Genomic DNA, 17,955 nt, shown 5'->3' on the forward strand with positions numbered 1-17,955 from the left:
CATTTCTTGCACTACCACCTAGTTTTCAGCTATCCATCTACCATGTATAAGTGCCAAATGGCAAGGAGAGATTAGTTTGTGCAGTATATGCCTCAATCTGGATACAAGCAGCTTAGGAATAATTTTATGAATAACATTACATAAGCTAATAGACCTATAATAATTAAAGAATGTAGGGCTTTAAGTTTTGGGGATAAGAACAATAAAGGAATTGTTTACCTCATGAGGAAGTTTTCTAGTCTTAAAGAAACTAGTAATTGTGCCGATTATAGTGTCCCTTACAATCTTCCAATACTTGTAAAAGAGCATAGGTAGCCCATCCGGCCCAGGCGCTTTTTGTCCAGCCATTTGGAACAACACATCTTTAATCTCCAATTGCGTTGGTAATTTGCTTAGCTCAACATTTTCCTCTACATTGATACAAGGTGAAATTAGATTTTTTGTGTAATCCGTTCCCATTGTCTGATTTAATAGCATCAATTGAGTTTCGTTTTCTTCGGGTGATTGTAGATAAATGGAAGAACTCTGAGTTCTTATCACCCTCTTTTTGCCAAATCTCTCTAGATTTTTGCCTCTAGAGAATTTCACTTCTTAATAATCACTCACTTAACTTGGCTTAAAGGCTGGCTTCTATTTTGCAATTCTCCTCTACACACTCCAGCTTTTGAATCTCCTTAATCTTTTGAATTAGATTGTTGATTCGGGTTTTGTGAACGCAAGTGCCCGCAACTAGTGGTTTCCTCGTGGGAAGTACGCCTTGGCCTAAGGTGGGCCGATCAGACGGTATAAATAGAATCATCACCTAGATTAGGTCTAGGAACTATATTTATAGCACCCTTGTGGAAGAATTGATATTTACCAAAGCATGTGTTCGAAGTTTAGGTATGGGGATGAAAAGGTGTTAGACACCCAATCTCACACGACTAGTAGATTAACCTCCACTCATTGTGTTCCAAATCCTAGTCCCATCAAAGGGTTTTCTAATAAGCTATTCTAGACTCACAAACACACTAACATGCATCTAAGCAAACAATATGGCATATCATCCCAAAACCCTAGCATTCATCTATCGTGGCACTTAAACATTTTATCCAAGGGCAATAAGTATATCAAGGCAAGAACATCCTTACATAGTGTCAAATGATTCAAAGCATGGCATCATGGCACTAAACAAGCATGTTCATCATATTCATCAATCAACTCACTTTAAATGACCAAGTCAAATGCATGAACATGTGATTATGCATGACTTACCTCACTGCATCACAACACCTGTGGACATCGCATTTTATACCCCTTATGACTCAGGCCCTCATTCACTGATGATGTTAGACCTTTAAGGCCTAAGGTTGGTTTTGAGCCTAATCAGATTAAAATTGACTTGAGGAAAGTGTTTGTGGAAAATATAACTTATTTTTGGAAGAAAAAATTTTTTTTTTTTGGAGAAGAAAGGTCACGAAAACCCTAGGGTGTGCGTATGCATACACGCGTATATGTACGCATACTTAGGCTTTGCATACGCATGCTTTATACATGCGTATGCATACATGTGCATATGTACGCATGCTAGGGTTTTAGAAACTATGAAAGACAAGTTTTCTGCATTTGAACTCAATTTGGAATGAATCCCACATCGTTTAGGAGCTGCCCCAAACTCCTATTTTTCGACTATGTAAAGCTATAAAAGGTACTTTTTCAAGGAGGAGGGAAATCCAGTGGTAAAACACATAAGATTCACTAGAAAATAATGAAATCAAAGAGAAGTTTTTCACAAAACATCTAGAAATCAAATTTTTCTTAATTGAGACCTAATCTGGTCTTGATCTTTAAGTTCTAAGTTTACTATCTCGTTTTTGAATTGGGTGTGACTAGATTGACTGAGGGGAATTGTCAAAATCAAGCTTTAAAGAGTTCTAGTGTTGAGGTAAAGTTTCTAACTTTGGCTCTTTGCTTTTTCCTTACTTTTCTTTGTTTCTTTGTGTATATATATGTGTGTGTTTATGTGTTTATTATATGTTTGTTTAGTCTAGCTTTATTTTGTGTTTGTGTTATAAGCATGTTAGGTTGTTAGTTTCTTGCATTCTGAGAACAAGTACCTCACACAAAAAGCTTTTAAAGCTTGATTTTGACCATTCACCTTTGTCAATCTACAAAAAAAAAAAAAAAAAAAAAAAAAAAAAAAAAAGCCTAGAGGGTTGGTAAGTTTAACTAGAAGGCTTTGGACTAGAATAAGTCCTAACCAAGAAACTTTAGTTTAGGATGCTTTTCAAAGTAAAAAGTTTCACTTGAATCACTTTTTTGGAGTAGATTATGTGTGTCTTTGGGAAAAGGGCCATGGGGCCTTTTTATAGTGTTCAAAGAGAAGGGGCGGAGGCAATTCCAAGCAATGTGGGATTGCCTCTGCTGAGATTTTCATAAAAACTTGCCTTACAAGGGTTTATGGAACCCTAGCTATGTATGTAGGCTTGTGGCTACGTACACAAGGGTTAAGGCTACAAACACAGGCTTAAGGCCGCATACACACCTTTAGGGATTCTGTAAGGATTTTCTTTCTCCCTAAAGCATCTTTAAACTAAATTATTTCCATGGCTAGGCCTTAGATCAGCTCTAGACCTATTAGTGTTGTTGTCAATGGAGAACAGAGGCTTAAGTCGTAAGGGGTACAAAATGAGGTGTCTACAGGTTTGACGATTCCCAAAGACTTTCTTGTTCCATATATTTAGAGCCTCTATGGTTGACTGTTGCTTCCTACATAATTTGAAACATCCAAAGACCTTTACCTTTTCATTCCAAGCATGTTCAATAACATTATAACAGGAAGGGTCCCTTGTCCATGCCGCCTGAAATCTAAATGGTCTGGGAGAGTAGCCATCAACGGGGTTGGTATCTTGTATAATTGGCAATGGTCAAATTTAATTGCCCCTAAATGGTGGATAATTACTTTTAGGAATGAGAGTCTCTAAGAACTATTAGCAATACCCATATCAAGTCTCTTCCAAATTGAATTTTTCCCCATCATCTAGACCAAGTGAACCCATTCCCTATGAAACCCAGATCCATAGCTCCTAACTCGAAAAGAATATCTCTCAAATAATTGGGGGTCAAAATACTTCCCTTTCTTCCTCCAGCCATCTCATCGTCCCTTGGGACTATATTAAAATCTCCAAAGTAGATCCAAGAACCTTGTAGTGACTCTAACAAAGCACTTATATTCTCCCAAGCTTTCCTTTTTTTTAGCTTCATATGGTAGGCCATAAAATCCCACCAAATACCAATTATTCACCAAATCTTTAATCTTCATAGCAATCATGTTTATATTATACTTAAGTACCTTTACATTCACTGTATTTCTCCACATCATACACAAATTCTCAACTCTTCCTTTAGCACAAGTTATTACCATATCAAAGAACTTAAGTGAATTCATGACTTCTTCCATACGATTTTCATCAACTTTTGTCTCACATAGAAAGACCACTTTAGGGTATATCCCATTCATTTGCGCCTTTAAGGCTCTAACTATCCAGGCATTGCATATGCCCTGACAATTCTAGCCTAAGGTTCTCATGACAATGGGGGACTAACACTACTAACACACAATAATTTAAACAACCACCAACAATCGCCACAGGATTCAACACACTATACAACCCAAAAGTTCCCAAAACTCATCATAGCCACCTATTAACCCATAATTCCAACCCACAAAATTCGAAACCATTAAAACCCAACTACACTACAACCCTTTTTTAACACAAGAGAAGAACATCTCAATAACCAAGTTCCATTAACAACAATAGCAAAGAGGATGAAATATAAATTGTTACATATACTAAACCCAGCTAATACCTTACAATTGATTGCATGAACTAGGGGTGTCCACGAGTCGGTCTGGGTAGGGTTTGTGTCCAACTCGCGACCGACCTGACCAAATCTAGTGGGATTTCAAACCTACCACTGACAAGTGATGGAGTAAAATAGAGCAGTTAGATTCACGTTAGATAGTGGTCGGTTCGGTCGAAACCATTAATGGTAGAGGAAACGTGCCAAAACAATGCAGTTTCGGTGAGATTTGGTGACATCTTGCTAGATCCGGTGAGATTTCCACAAGATCTGGATGACATCTCACTAAATTTGATAAGATCTCCTCAAATCTGGTGTAAATTTATTTGAAATCGAAGGATTTTGACTAAAAACTCACCAAAAAAGCTCGAAATCGCCAAATTTGGTAAGTTTCACGATCAGGTTAAGTGAGGCGGGTTTTAAAAGAGAGAAACCACCAACCGACCCACTAGAGTCAGTTTCGGGGCTTTGGAACTTGTCGCTGACTACCAGAGCTCTCTGGGTGGTCGTGGGTGGGTTGGGTCTAGCGAGTTAGTGGACACCCCTAGCACGAATACAAAAGAGAACAAGCCCATGAGTAGCCAAATATGACCTATGGCTAGGAAGAGGACCTACAGAGGGTCAGATGAGGACCCACGGTAAGATAGAGAACCCACAAAGGGGTAGATGATGACCCACGGCGGGGCGAAGAACCCATAAAGGGGTAGATGAGGACCCACAACAGGGCAGAGGACTACGTTAAGGTGGAGAACCCATTGTGGGGAAGAAGACACATAAAGGTTTTTAAGAAGACCCATTGTTGTTTTTATCTTCTCTTTCTAAATGGTTGCATAAATGATATATGGCACTTTACATTTGCATTTTCTTACCCAGCACCTATAAGCGAAATTGCTCTTGATACTTGAGTGTAATTAGATTGTATGGCCATTCTTTGGCTTACAAAATCGAAGATAAAATCCCCTTATCCCTTCTATGCCCACCCTATAGGTTATGTCTCTTTTATTTGGTAGTAGTGTAATAGTTTACTAAGGATTAAGAGCTACTCTTTTAATAGCTAGATGTAGTCTATGTGTGGTTTAAGAAATTTTGAATGATTGAAGTAGCATCTTGTAGATATTAATGCTTGTCACATAAGAAATCCTTTGATCAAAATGACTCTTTTGAACTCAAAGGGGACTTTTCTTTAGACTATAGCACAGGCTAGGGTGAAGGGTTAAGAAGGATTGAATGGTTCAGAGTAATTGTAAAGTTGTGATTTACAACTATGTTTTATATTGGCTTTATCCCATGACAAAAAGTGTTGTAATTGCTTTAATTTTGTTCCTTGTATTTTGTGGGATTTTATTGTATTGGGTTTAGTATTAAGTTGGTGAAGAATCGAGCATGAAATGAAGATCAGTGCATTTCACGAGTAGCTCGCGAGAAGTTTGCGAGAAGGGTTCCCGCGAAAAGGGCATGTGAGAAGCACATGACTGGAAGCTAAAGAGTTGTGACAGGCTGTCAATTTCACGAGTATTTTGTGGGTATTTCCCGTGAGACGCTCTGCCTAGAGGATTTTTAAGTGTGACTTTCTTACCTTTCACTCATACTATATACACCCTCATAACCCACAAATGTAAAGGAGGCCATTCAGAGAGAAAAACCTAGATAGGTTTTCTACAACACACACACCTATCTTTTAGAGAGAGAGCTACTTATCCTTAGTGAGAAATCATTCTAGCCCTTTCTCTTTCCCTCTCCTATTGACATACCTTGAGAAGAGATTTGTATCCAAACACAACCCACACATTTTCAGAGTGTAGTAAGTGTTTTGGAGCTTGGGAAGCTTTGGGGATTTGCCAAAAGAAACTGGTGAGGCTTGGCGGATGCAATTGGGCGTATTGTGGGATCCAGAAAGCTAGACAAGACATAGTTCCGAGAAGTCTTGTTGGAGTAGGAGCTTGGAGGGCTTAGGTACATTGGGTAGATTAGGCTTGGAGGGTCTCTTGTTATTCGTGTATCCCAACTTATTGTCTAGTGGATCAATTTACTGCTTGAAAGGCGGTGGAAAGGTTTTTTGCCGAGTTCTTCAGTTTCCTCTTCGATAACACATCGCCATGTTATCTTGTTTTTGCATCTCTCTTCCCTTACTCTTATGCTTTCCTTTTATTGTTTGTTGTTCATGTTTATGCACTAGAGTAGTATCAGTTGATTACGCTTCATTTACTCTTGTTTTTGCATTTAGACAGGTTTGAGTAAAATCAACCAAGCCGTAATATTTTAATTGGGGGTCTAAACAAGCTCTTGTGTTTTCACACAAATTTGAGCTTTTAGTAGTGTTTGAGGGTAAAGAGCCAAAAGTCACATTGTCATAGCTACTTCCTCAATTTATACTATTTTCCACAGTTCCTATAATATTTAAGTTTTTAGAATTTCAACGATTGTTTGTTTGTTTTGTTTTTTATTTTCTAGCAACTAAACCTGAGATTTTTTTTTTCAAGCTGCCTACCTATTTTTTTGAAGGGATCAAGTCATAACATAGTTCTTGAACTACTACATATATCTATACCTCTTTTTGCTTATTTTGGGAACAAAGCCAGAAGACTTATAGGGGGAGGGTAGGGGAGAGAGGAAGGGCATAAAGGTATAAGAACATTTGCACCAGTCAGTGTAAAATAGGAAAAATGGTCAGTTTTGCACAATTTTGCTCAACTATTACTCACATTAGTCTATCTATATTACTATTCACATATATATATATATATTTTTTCCCTATAGCAACCTTGTAAATATACACGGTTACTGCAGTTTTCTATTTTATTTGTTAATTATTTTTTCTCTCACTTCTCCCATCCAATCTTCTCTCTTTTTCCCTACCCTCTCTACCATTGGATTCTCTCTCTATTCGCCTACCATATTCCCTGACTCTATTCCTTTGACAAACACATCCTAAATCTGTATCCTAAAGTCATCAAACCCATATATAAATCCATATGAATTATCAAACCCAAATTACAAAATTGTAAAGACGAAGAAGAAAAAGCAATAAAGAAGAAGAAGAATTAGAAGAAGCAAAGGAGAAGAAGCAACAACTGCAAAGAGAGATAGTTGAAAGGTTGTAGAGGCATGAGATGCCAGATTTAAGGGATTTGAGATCTGAGAGAGCAGAGAGAGAGACACTAAATAAAAAAATAATAATAATAAAGAATAAAAATATTATTTAAATAAAATGGTATATATAATAGATAATCTGATGTGGATTTTTTTTTTTGATAGGAAGACTAGAAACTTCATTAAAAGACTGAAGAAATTACATCATGATAAAGAGCTTGCGTAAGAGAGCAATGATTCTCTTCTATCCAAACAGAAAAATCAGCAATGCCAACAACATGTTTTGCTAAAAGATGAGCTGGAATATTTTCTTGCCTATGTACATGTGAAAAGCTAACATTATGGAATTCTTGAGAAGCAGCCTTGATCCCATAGACAATGGTAGCAACTGAAGCAGGGGAAATAGTAATATTAGCTAGAGCACGATACATAACAGGAGAGTTGCCCTCCAAGATCAGATCATAAATTCCCACATCCTTAGCGAATTGTAGACCAACTATGAAAGACTTACCCTCAATCTTTAAAGGACCCAGTGAAGCATCAATCTTCTTACTCAAAGTAGCAACAACAAGTCCTCTATTATTTCAGATAATTATGCCCACACCAGATTCCTTCTGACTCGAAAACCATGCACCATCTACATTCACCTTATACTGTGGACTTAATGGAGGAATTCAACTCCCAACCAAGTTTGAAGAAGGCATAGGAATGCTGACATTTGCAGCTTGATACTCCAAAAGATAATTCCTAGCCCACTGCACCAGTTCCCATTTGCCCTTCTTCTTCCTACCCTGTTTGTATTCATTGTGATTATTCCATAAGCACCATGCCAAGGTCATTGCAGACTGAGTTTTTCCTCTTCGCAATTCTGTATTTGTGGGTGTAAGGCAAAGGGAAATTAAATGGAGTTGCCACCTAGTTATATGGTCTAGGAACTATGAATATAGTGTCCTTTCAAGGAAGGACCTTTGATCTTACTACCAGAGTTTAGGTTCGAAGTTTAGGTACGCTCTTGGGAAGGTGTTAGGCACCCAAGATCGCCCAACCCTAAGATTGGCCTCCCATCATTATGTCCTATATCTTAGCCCTATTAAAACCATTTAAATACTTGTATTCTAGACTCACACACACACTAACATGCATCCAGCAAACAACATGGCATCTTTAACCCTAAACATATGCTTATCCATCTATCCAAACAAAAGAGAGCCAAACATGTAAAAGAAAACCCTAACATTCATCTAAAACAAAATAGCAACTTAAACATAGCAGCAAGTATATCATCAAACAAAACATATCAAAAACAAAACGTTAACATATTAGAAACCCTAATCATACATCTAAAAACCCTAACACAAATGCATGAACATTGCTAATGCATGACTTACGCTTTACTTACCTCTCAGCAACATAGCACCTATGGCATCAATGCATGAACATGTAAATGAATGGCATTAAAACTAAGAAAACCCCAACCTAAACCCTAATCTAAGCATGTGATAACAACCAACATGTTAAAAAGGTAAGCAAACATTTTTATGGGGATTAAAAACAAAAGAGGCACTGTAGACAAACATATAAAGGCAGAACAAAACAAACAAAGAATTAGCGTTTTCTTGGTAACGGCATCACACACACTAGAACAGGTCTAGTACACATGAGTTTAGCCTACGTGCGTAGGCTAAATTGTGCATACGCAGATCCTTACCCAAAAACCCTAATCAACACAGAAATAAAGCAAAAATCAAAAACGTAAAATCTAGTAACCTATCATGCTTGAAGATAGAAAGAAAACCTAAAACTAACCTAAAAAAACAAAAGTAAACATAAACTAAGCAAAAGAAGTAGATTAAAACAAAGATTAAGGCAGAAAAGAAAAAGAAAAGTTTTTAAAACATACCTTAAAGCAAAAGCTCCTGGGCTTGATTTTTTACTGTTCCCCTTAGTCAAATCTATCACAATTCAATGAAATAGTGATTAGTAATCTTAAACTCAAAGGATTGGGACTAGAAAATGTCACAATCTGGTCCCAATCAAATAAAAAGAGACTTGAGTGTTTTGTGAAAGACTCCCTTTTGATTCACTATTTTCTAGTAAATCTTAGGGTTTTTCGTGTGCTTTCTGTGTGTCTTGAAAATGTACCATGTAAGACCTTTTATAGTGGAAAAAATGGGGTTTAGAATGACTCCCAGACGATGTAGGATTCATTCCAAGCCTGAGCCATTTTTGCAGAAAACTTGCCTTCCTTATACTTCTGAAACCTTAGCTACGTACGCAGGAATGTGCCTGTGTACGCATGCTTTAGCCCGCATACACAAGCTGCGACTCACATACGCAGGCTGTGGGCTACTTCGATCATTTTATTTCCAAAAATAGATTTTTGCTCATTCAAAAGGTTACATTTTCTATTATTAACACTCCTTAAGTCAACTTAATATTTAATTGGGCTCTAAACTGGCCTTAGGCCTTAGAGTTCGAGCATTATTGGGGAGCAGAGGCCCGAGTTATAAGGGGTACAAAATGCGGTGTCTACAGTATCATCAAAATGCTCCACAAAAGATTAAGAAAGCTATTGAAATGGACATCTAGTTGTGTGCCAAAAAGTCCAGAATAGCCCCACATACGACGAGCTCTTTGACAAGGCCAAAAAAGATGGCCCAAGGACTTAGAACTCACCTTACATTCCTCATATAGATCATCATTTAGAACATGTCTCTAGCATAAATTCTCCTTAGTGGGGAGAATATTTTGGCAAGCCCTCCAAGCAAAATGACTAAACTTATAGGGGACTGGTAGCTTCCATAATCACTTCCACAATTTTTGAATTGGCCATCCTCAGAGCTTAAGCCACCCACTGAACCATCAGATAACTTCATTGCCACCTTATATGCATTGCGAACCATGAATGAGCCATTTTGAGTCTTAGCCCAAATAAGTTTATCATTTGGCAACCTACTACAGAGTGGAATAGCTCTGATAACATCAACTTCGAAAGGGAGAAAAAGAGAATGCAACAACCCAGACTTCCAGCAGCATAAGTTTTGATCAACCAGATCTGAAACTTGAAGGTCTGGAGAAGAATCACCACGTGGAGAAATCACCTTATGAATATTTGCACTAGGTAGCCACTTATCACTCCATACCCAAATCCTAGACCCATTACCCACTTGTCATCAAATTCCCTCCTTCACCACTTGTTGAGTTGGCATAATACTCCGCCAAGTATAAGAAAGATTATTACCAAGTGAAACTTGAACAAATACACAGTTTCGAAAATATTTAGCTTTAAAAACTTGATACACCAAAGAGTTCTACACCATCTAAAGCCTTCAACCTTGTTTAGCTAAAAGGGCTAAATTAAATTGCTTAAGCTGTTTAAAACCCATCCCTCCACAAGATTTCGGCAAACAAAACTTCTCCCAACTCAACCAAACCATTTTCCTCTCCTCTTGTTTTTGCCTCCACCAGAAATTCTGAATTAGACTCGTCAATTCCTCACAAAGGGAATTGTAGACACTGCATTTTGTACCCCTTACGATGATGCTAAATTTTAAGAACCAAGGTTGGTTTAAGGCCCAATTAGATGTTAAATTGACTTGAGAAATGTCAAAATGAAAAATATAACTTTTAATGAGCAAATAAATTTATTTTTGGAAAAGTAAAACCAAGAAAACCCTCGCTATACACACGCAAGAATCAGCATGCGCACATAGTCATGATCTTACGCACGTATAGCAGATTCCAGAAACATAAATAAGGTAAGTTTTCTGCATTAACGTTGAGATTTGAAACGAATCCCACATTGTCTGGGAGTTGTTCCAAACCCCTATTTTCACAATATAAATAGTCATACATGGTACATTTTCAAAACACACAAAAATCACATAGGAAAACACTAAGATTCACTAGAAATAGTGAATCAAAGAGAGTTTTCACAAAACATCCTAAAGTCAATTTTCTTTTGATTAGGGCCTTTTTTGGCCTTGATTTTTGAGTTTAAGATTACTAATCACCTTTTTATTGAATTGTGAATAGATTTGCCTGAAGGGAACGGTTAAAAATCAAGCTTGAAGAGCTTTTGTTTGAGGTATCTAACCTAAACTTTCCTTTTTCTTTTCTTTCCTTTATGCGCTTTAATCTTTCTATTTGTTTTAGTTGTTTGTTATTTTATGCTTTAACATGTTTATATAGCTTAAGTTTATGTAGTTGTATGTTTTAAAAGCATGTTAGGTTGTTAGAATTTGCGTTTCGAAGCTTTGCCTATTTGCTGTGTTTCTAGGGTTTCTGGGCAGAAACCCACGTGCGCATAATCTTGCCTATGCACGTAGGATTGTTCATGCGTGTGCATGAACCAACCCGGAAACCTTAATTTCATTTCATCTGTTTTTGTTTTTGCTTTCACATGCAATACTTCTATTTAGACTCTTTTCCATGTTTTCATGCTTTTAAGCTACTGTTTCGCATGTTTAATTATTTGTTTGTCTTTCACATGTTTGAATTAGGGTTTGTTCTATGTTGTCTTTATTTCAATGCCATGAACATGTGAATAATGCCATGAACATGCATTCACATGTTCATGCATAATGCTATAGGTGTTGAGTCGCTGCAAGATAAGTGAGGTAAGTCATGCATTAGTATGAACATGCATTTTTGTGTTGTTTGATGCTTGATTTCATGTTTAAGAGTTGGAATACATGTTATGACCCATGTTTGATTGCCATGCCTATCTTTCTGCCTTGTTTCTGTTGCTGCCTTGATTGATGATGATATATTATGCCGATATTAGATGAATGCAAGGATGAGGTGACATGTATGCTAGATGAATATTAGGGGATGCCATGCTAGATGAATGTTAGGGTCTATGATGTGATGTGATGTTATGCATGATTAGATGAATGTTAGGCTTTGGTTAATTGCCATGATAGATGTATGATTAGGTCTTTTGGGATGATTGATGTCGTGTTGTGTGTTCAGATGTATGCTAATATGTGTTTGAGTATAGATGCAATATTGAGTGTGCCTTTAATAGGGTTAAGACATAAGACACAATGAAGGGAAGCCAATTGTACGTGCAAGTTAGATTTGTAAAACTCATGTGGAAAGTATGTGAGATATCTAACAGTACATTTTGATGAAAAAGCTCAAAACAATAAAAATGGAAGCTTTAACACCATGCTGTCGAGAGAAAAAGAAAGTAATGCAAGGAAAGTAAAGATGACAATGGGATGTACGTGGAAAACCCTTTGAAATGGAGGAAAAACTACAGGTGAGCAAGGACGAATATCCCTTGCTCTATCAAGCTTTGTATTATGTAAAAATGGAGGTTTCCCTTGTACAGTGGTGATATTCTCACTAAAGGAAGGACATTTTCTCTACCTCACTTCCTTACAAACTTTCTACCATTTTCTCTATTGTTCTATCCTGGTTCTTCCCTAATAGTCCAACAACATGTTCCTCTTATAGTTCGAGGAATGTTGCTAGGTACAAGACAGATGTCACATTGTGATTCCCCCATTTGAACCCTAATACAACTGTTATACTATGTAGTAGTTGGAGGAGAGAGAATAAGCATGTTGAGGTCAGTATAGCGGCATAAAAAGTAACCCTGCCACTACATGAAGAGCAATTCTTGGATAAGGAAAGGGACATTAGGGGCCTTGAGAGCAATACACGTGTCCCCAATAGTGGTCCAGCACAAGCATAGCCAATGGGAAGGAAGGGATGGATTCTTTGAAAGCTGCGACAGAATCAAGAAAAACCTTGGCACTCTCAATAGGAACTTCGTGAAGGAATGGGGAAACTTCCCTTATTGTGGCTTCCCCGAACCTTGGGTAGGCAAGAATAGAAAGGAGTATCCGGGATGGGAAATGTTCTTTAATGAAAAGCTCACCTTTAAGGAGAAGCCTACTATTGTGATCAAAGAGATACAAGAAGAGGTCAATTGAGTGAACTACATGGATGCTGGAGCAATGAAGACCATGATGAAGACAAGTGGGGATGTGTTCACCATCATCAACGAAGAGCCAAGTGATCCTTCCAAATTCATCATGCCTATTGTGGGGCCCATTAATAATTGGACTTAGGTTGGGTTCTTTGAAAACATGGGGAAAATGTTTTGTAATGCAAGTTCCAATGTACTTTTCAATATTTTCAATAAGATGAATTCTGATTTGGCTTACTTTGATGTGTCCTATAACATTGAAATTTTTCACTTAAATGATTCAAATGAATTTGAAAATGAAATTAATAAACAATTGGAAAGGAATATTGAACCTATGGAACCAATTTTTGAAACTATTAATTTGGGCAATGATGAGAATCCACGCTTAGTTAAAATTGGCTCAAATTTAAATGAAAAAGAAAGAAAAGATCTTCAAGAACTCCTCATGGAATTTCAAAAGGTGTTTGCATGGTCATATGAAGATATGCTTGGAATTGACCCCGAGATTGCTCAACATCTCATGGATACTCATAATCACATGGTACCCATCAAACAAAGTTGAGAAGAATGAGGACCAAATGGCTCTTAAAAATCAAGAAGGAAGTCACTAAGCAGTTAAAGGTAGGGTTCATCAAACTCGTACACCAAGTCGAATGGATAGCCAATGTCGTGCTTGTACCTAAGAAGGATGGGAAGGTGAGAATGTGTGTGGATTTTAGGGACTTGAACAAGGCATGCCCTAAGGATGACTTTCCTCTCCCTTACATTGATGTCTTAGTGGATAACACGGCATAAAGTGCCTTGATGTCTTTCATGGATGGTTTCTTAGGGTACAACCAAATCAAGATGGCTCCCAAAGATATGACCAAAACCACTTTCATTACCGAATGGGGAATCTATTGTTACATGGTGATGCCGTTTGGCCTCAAGAATGCTGGGGCAACCTACCAAAAGATGGCTATGACCTTGCTACATGATATGATGCATAAAGAGGTAGAGGTGTATGTCGATGATATGATAGTGAAATCCAAGGATAGAGGAAGCCACATCGTAAACTTGAAGAAGTTCTTCGAGAGGATTAAAGAGTATAGGCTAAGATTGAACCCACAAAAGTGTACCTTTGGAGTAATCGCCGGAAAATTGCTAGGCTTCCAAGTGAATGATAGAGGGATAGAAGTTGACCCATCCAATATTAAAGCCATATTAGAGATGTCTCCACCCAAAAGTGAGAAAGAAATAAAGGGTTTCTTGGGTCGATTACAATACATTAGTCAATTCATTGCTAAACTCACCTCTACTTGTGAGCCCATCTTCAAACTCCTAAGGAAGAATGAACAACATACATGGAACGATGAGTGCCAAAAAGCCTTTGAAATTATCAAGGAATATCTCCTCCACCCACTTATCTTAATGCCTCAACAACATGGGAAACCCTTACTCCTATACCTTTCCATCATAGGAGATGCGGTTGGAAGTATGCTTGCACAAAAAGACGATGATAAGAATGAAAGGGCCATATAGTATTTGAGCAAGAGGTTCCATGATTATGAGACTAGGTACACTCCCATAGAAAAGTCATGCTTCGCACTTGTTTGGGCCGTACAAAAATTGAGACATATCATTTTACCTTTCCAAATATGGGTGATAGGAAGAATGGGCCCATTGAAGTATCTCTTTAAGAAACCCACTTTGAGTGAAAAATTGTCAAGATGGTTGATCTTATTGGCAGAATTCGATTTGAAGTATGTGGCTAGGAAAACTATCAAAGGAAGCGTCGTGTCAGATTTCTGTGCCGAGAATCCTATAGAGGGAGAAGATGGTAAAGAAGACTTTCTAGATGAGGAAATTTTGGACATTGAGTTAAGGGTGTGGAGAATGTACTTTGATGAAGCTATAAACCAATATAGGAATGGGATAGGAATACTCTTGATCACTCCCGAGGGATTTCACATACCTCTAGCAATCAAGTTGAACTTTGAAGCAACTAATAGCATGGTGGAATATGAAGCTTGTATTGCCAGAATGGAAGCTTTTCAAGAATTGGGGGTAATGGAGGCCGAACTCTTTGGAGATTCAACTTTGGTTATAGCCCAAGCACAAAAGTTGTGGAAGGTGAAGGAAGAACATTTGAAGCCTTACCAACAATACTTGGAGGACATAACCAAGACCTTTGACAGAATTGAATACACAATCATTCCTAGAGCTCCAAATCAATTTACGGATGCCTTAGCTACCTTAGCCTCCATGGTTGAAATACCTGAGGGAGTATGGACATGACCTTTGGATATTGAGCAAAGTTATGAGGAAGTGCACAAAAGGAAGACCGAAGCTGCAGTAATGACCATAGAGGAAGAGGAAATTCCATGGTACTATGACATCATGAAGTTCTTGGAACTAGGGGCATATCTGGATGGTGCCGACAAGAGAGAATGTCATTCCATTAGGATGATGGCAACACAATACATCCTATGTGGAGGACAACTCTATAGAAGATCCTATGATGGTATACACCTTTGTTGCTTGAAGAAGGAAGAAGCCAAGAGAGTAATGGAAGAAATTCATCAAGGGATTTGTGGCCTTCATTTGAATGGAAGAATGTTAGCCAAGAAAATCCTAAGGATGGGGTACTTCTGGAATACAATGGAGACTGATTGTGTGGACTATGTGAAGAGTTGCCAAAATTGTCAGACGCATGCCAACTTGAGCCATGTACTGCCTAGAAAGTTGTATAGTATGACTTCTCTATGGCCATTCTCGGTTTGGGGCGTAGATGTGATTGGAAGGATAGCTCCTAAGGCTTCAAATGGGCATGAATACATTCTTGTGCCAATTGACTATTTCACTAAGTAGGTGGATACAGCCTCCTACTTTGTATTGAAGGCTAAGCATGTAGCTCGATTCTTAGAAAACAACATCATATGCCGGTTTGGGGTTCCCCATGAGATCATTTTTGATAACAGTTCCCACTTTGAGGGGGAGGTTCAAAGGATTATGGAGTTGTACAACATTGAGCATCACAAGTCTCACCGTATCGACCACAAGCTAATGGTGTCGTAGAAGCAGCTAATAAGAATGTGAAGAAAATCCTAGCCAAGATGGGAGTGACATACAAAGATTGGGCCAAGAAGCTTCCATTTGCCTTATGGGGTTATAGAACTTCTATCTGTACGTCAACTGGGGCAACACCTTACTCTTTGGTTTATGGTAGTGAGGCAGTGCTTCCTATTGAGGTGGAGATACAATCTTTGATGGTATTGGTGGAAACCAAGGTCCTAGAAGAGGATTGGGCTAAGGCGAGATATGAACAATTGGCTTTGATAGATGAGAAAAGGGCTAGGGTAAAATATCATGCACAAGGATACCAAAAAAGGATCGCTAGGGCATTCAACAAGAAGGTGAAATCGAGAATCCTTAAAGAAGAGGACTTGATCCTAAAGGTGCTTAGAGATGAGACTTTTGACCCAAGAGGGAAGATGAGCCAAGGTGGTCTGGGCCTTTTATCATTAAGAAGATCATGTCTAGAGGTGCTACTAGAATCATAAATTTGGATGGGGAAGAGATACTTCACCCAATTAACGTGGATAGACTCCAGAAATACAACATCTAAACAAAAAAAAAAAAAGATAAAAAAGTCTGCTAGATTGAAAACTTGAAAGGGCGGCCTAGGCAAAAATTAAGGCGAAGGAACCCCACTAAATTGAAAACCAGAAAGGGAGGTCTAGGCAAAAATTAAGGGAAAAGACCATGGGCATGGCGAAAATTCCCAAAGGGACGTCACGGGCAAAAATTACATGGCAAAGGAAAAAGAAAAGAAAAGAAATAGAAAATGAATAAATGACAATAAGCAAAGATAATAAAAAGGTGATTCTCTTATTGCTTAAATTAAAAGATGATATGACTGTTTTCATAGGGGATTTGGAACATTCTAATCCTTTATTAAATTCAAAAACAAAAACATGAGAATCATAAAAGTACAGAAAAGTAAAATATGAGGCACATCAAGGTGGTCACTCAGTCCTCCTTGCTTTCTTGCTAGTCTTCATGTAAACTTTCTCATCCCTCAGAATCCACTTCATGTCATCCTTCAACCATTGCTTGTACCCCGTTGTGGGATAGATGTATCAAGGAGGAATAATGCCTTTTGTCATCCTACAACGTGGCCAAGCCTTACTAATCCTGCCCAAGATCCTATTGGTAAACACCGTAGTATGGAAGGCACCTTCATCGTAAGGAGTTCCTTGATGTTCTCCAAATTTCCTTGAGATACAACAAGTGGAGTAGTATGAGTAGGAACGAAGTCCAACTAGAGTCACACAACAGTCCTTGCAGCAACTATGGACCATGCTTGAGATGTGCCACCACTTCACAATCCACTGAATGTCGGTATCCTTGAGGTGACCCATAAGTTCCATGTATGCCTCAAAACTCATGTCATTCTGATGAAGTCGGCAGTCCTTAAGGTGCCTAGGAAGGTGAGTGCTGAGAGGAACGGTGGGAGGTTGAAGCAACTGAAGCCTCTCTTGCAGCCATATCTGAAAAATAGAGAGAGAGAGAGAGAGAGAGAGAGAGAGAGAGAAGAGCAAAAAAATAAGAAGAGAGAACATGAGTGAAAAAAAAAAGTAAATGAAAGACAGTATAAGGTGCTTCGATGGGTTGAAAACCGAAAGGCAACCCATGCAAAAATTACAGGGATCCTGCTAGGTTGAAAACCTAGGCAAAAGTTAGGGATTATACCTGAAGGAGAAGAGGACTTCCCACAAAGTAGCTTACTTCCTTCCTATGAAAGGCATCCAAACCATTGAGGGTCTCCGCCAAGATCAAGCCCATCGGGTTACCTCTTTTTAGTTCATAAGCTACAATGCACATCCAAATGTCCACATAATACGAGTTTTAAACCAAGAAATACCTTACAAGAGCATATAAGCAAAAGGCGTGAAGAAAGTACGAATGTGGACTCTCACCCTCGGGAAGGGCCGAACCAAAAAAATACTTAAAGACCAACCTAAGGTTGAGCTTGCCAAAAACACACCACCTATTTGCCGTGGCAGCAGGGACACCCAACACAACTTGCAACAAAGAAG

At 38.3% G+C, this 17,955-nt stretch overlaps 1 protein-coding gene across 1 annotated transcript; it reads left to right on the top strand.

Moving 5' to 3' along the window:
• Positions 1-14,527: 14,527 nt before the first annotated feature.
• LOC115950041 lies at positions 14,528-15,151 on the top strand. The gene has a single exon (XM_031067293.1). It carries the CDS (start codon positions 14,528-14,530, stop codon positions 15,149-15,151), a length of 624 nt encoding a protein of 207 aa, XP_030923153.1.
• Positions 15,152-17,955: the final 2,804 nt, after the last annotated feature.

Source organism: Quercus lobata, chromosome 6 (assembly GCF_001633185.2).
Source record: "Quercus lobata isolate SW786 chromosome 6, ValleyOak3.0 Primary Assembly, whole genome shotgun sequence".
In the NCBI taxonomy this organism is placed as follows: Eukaryota; Viridiplantae; Streptophyta; class Magnoliopsida; order Fagales; family Fagaceae; genus Quercus; species Quercus lobata.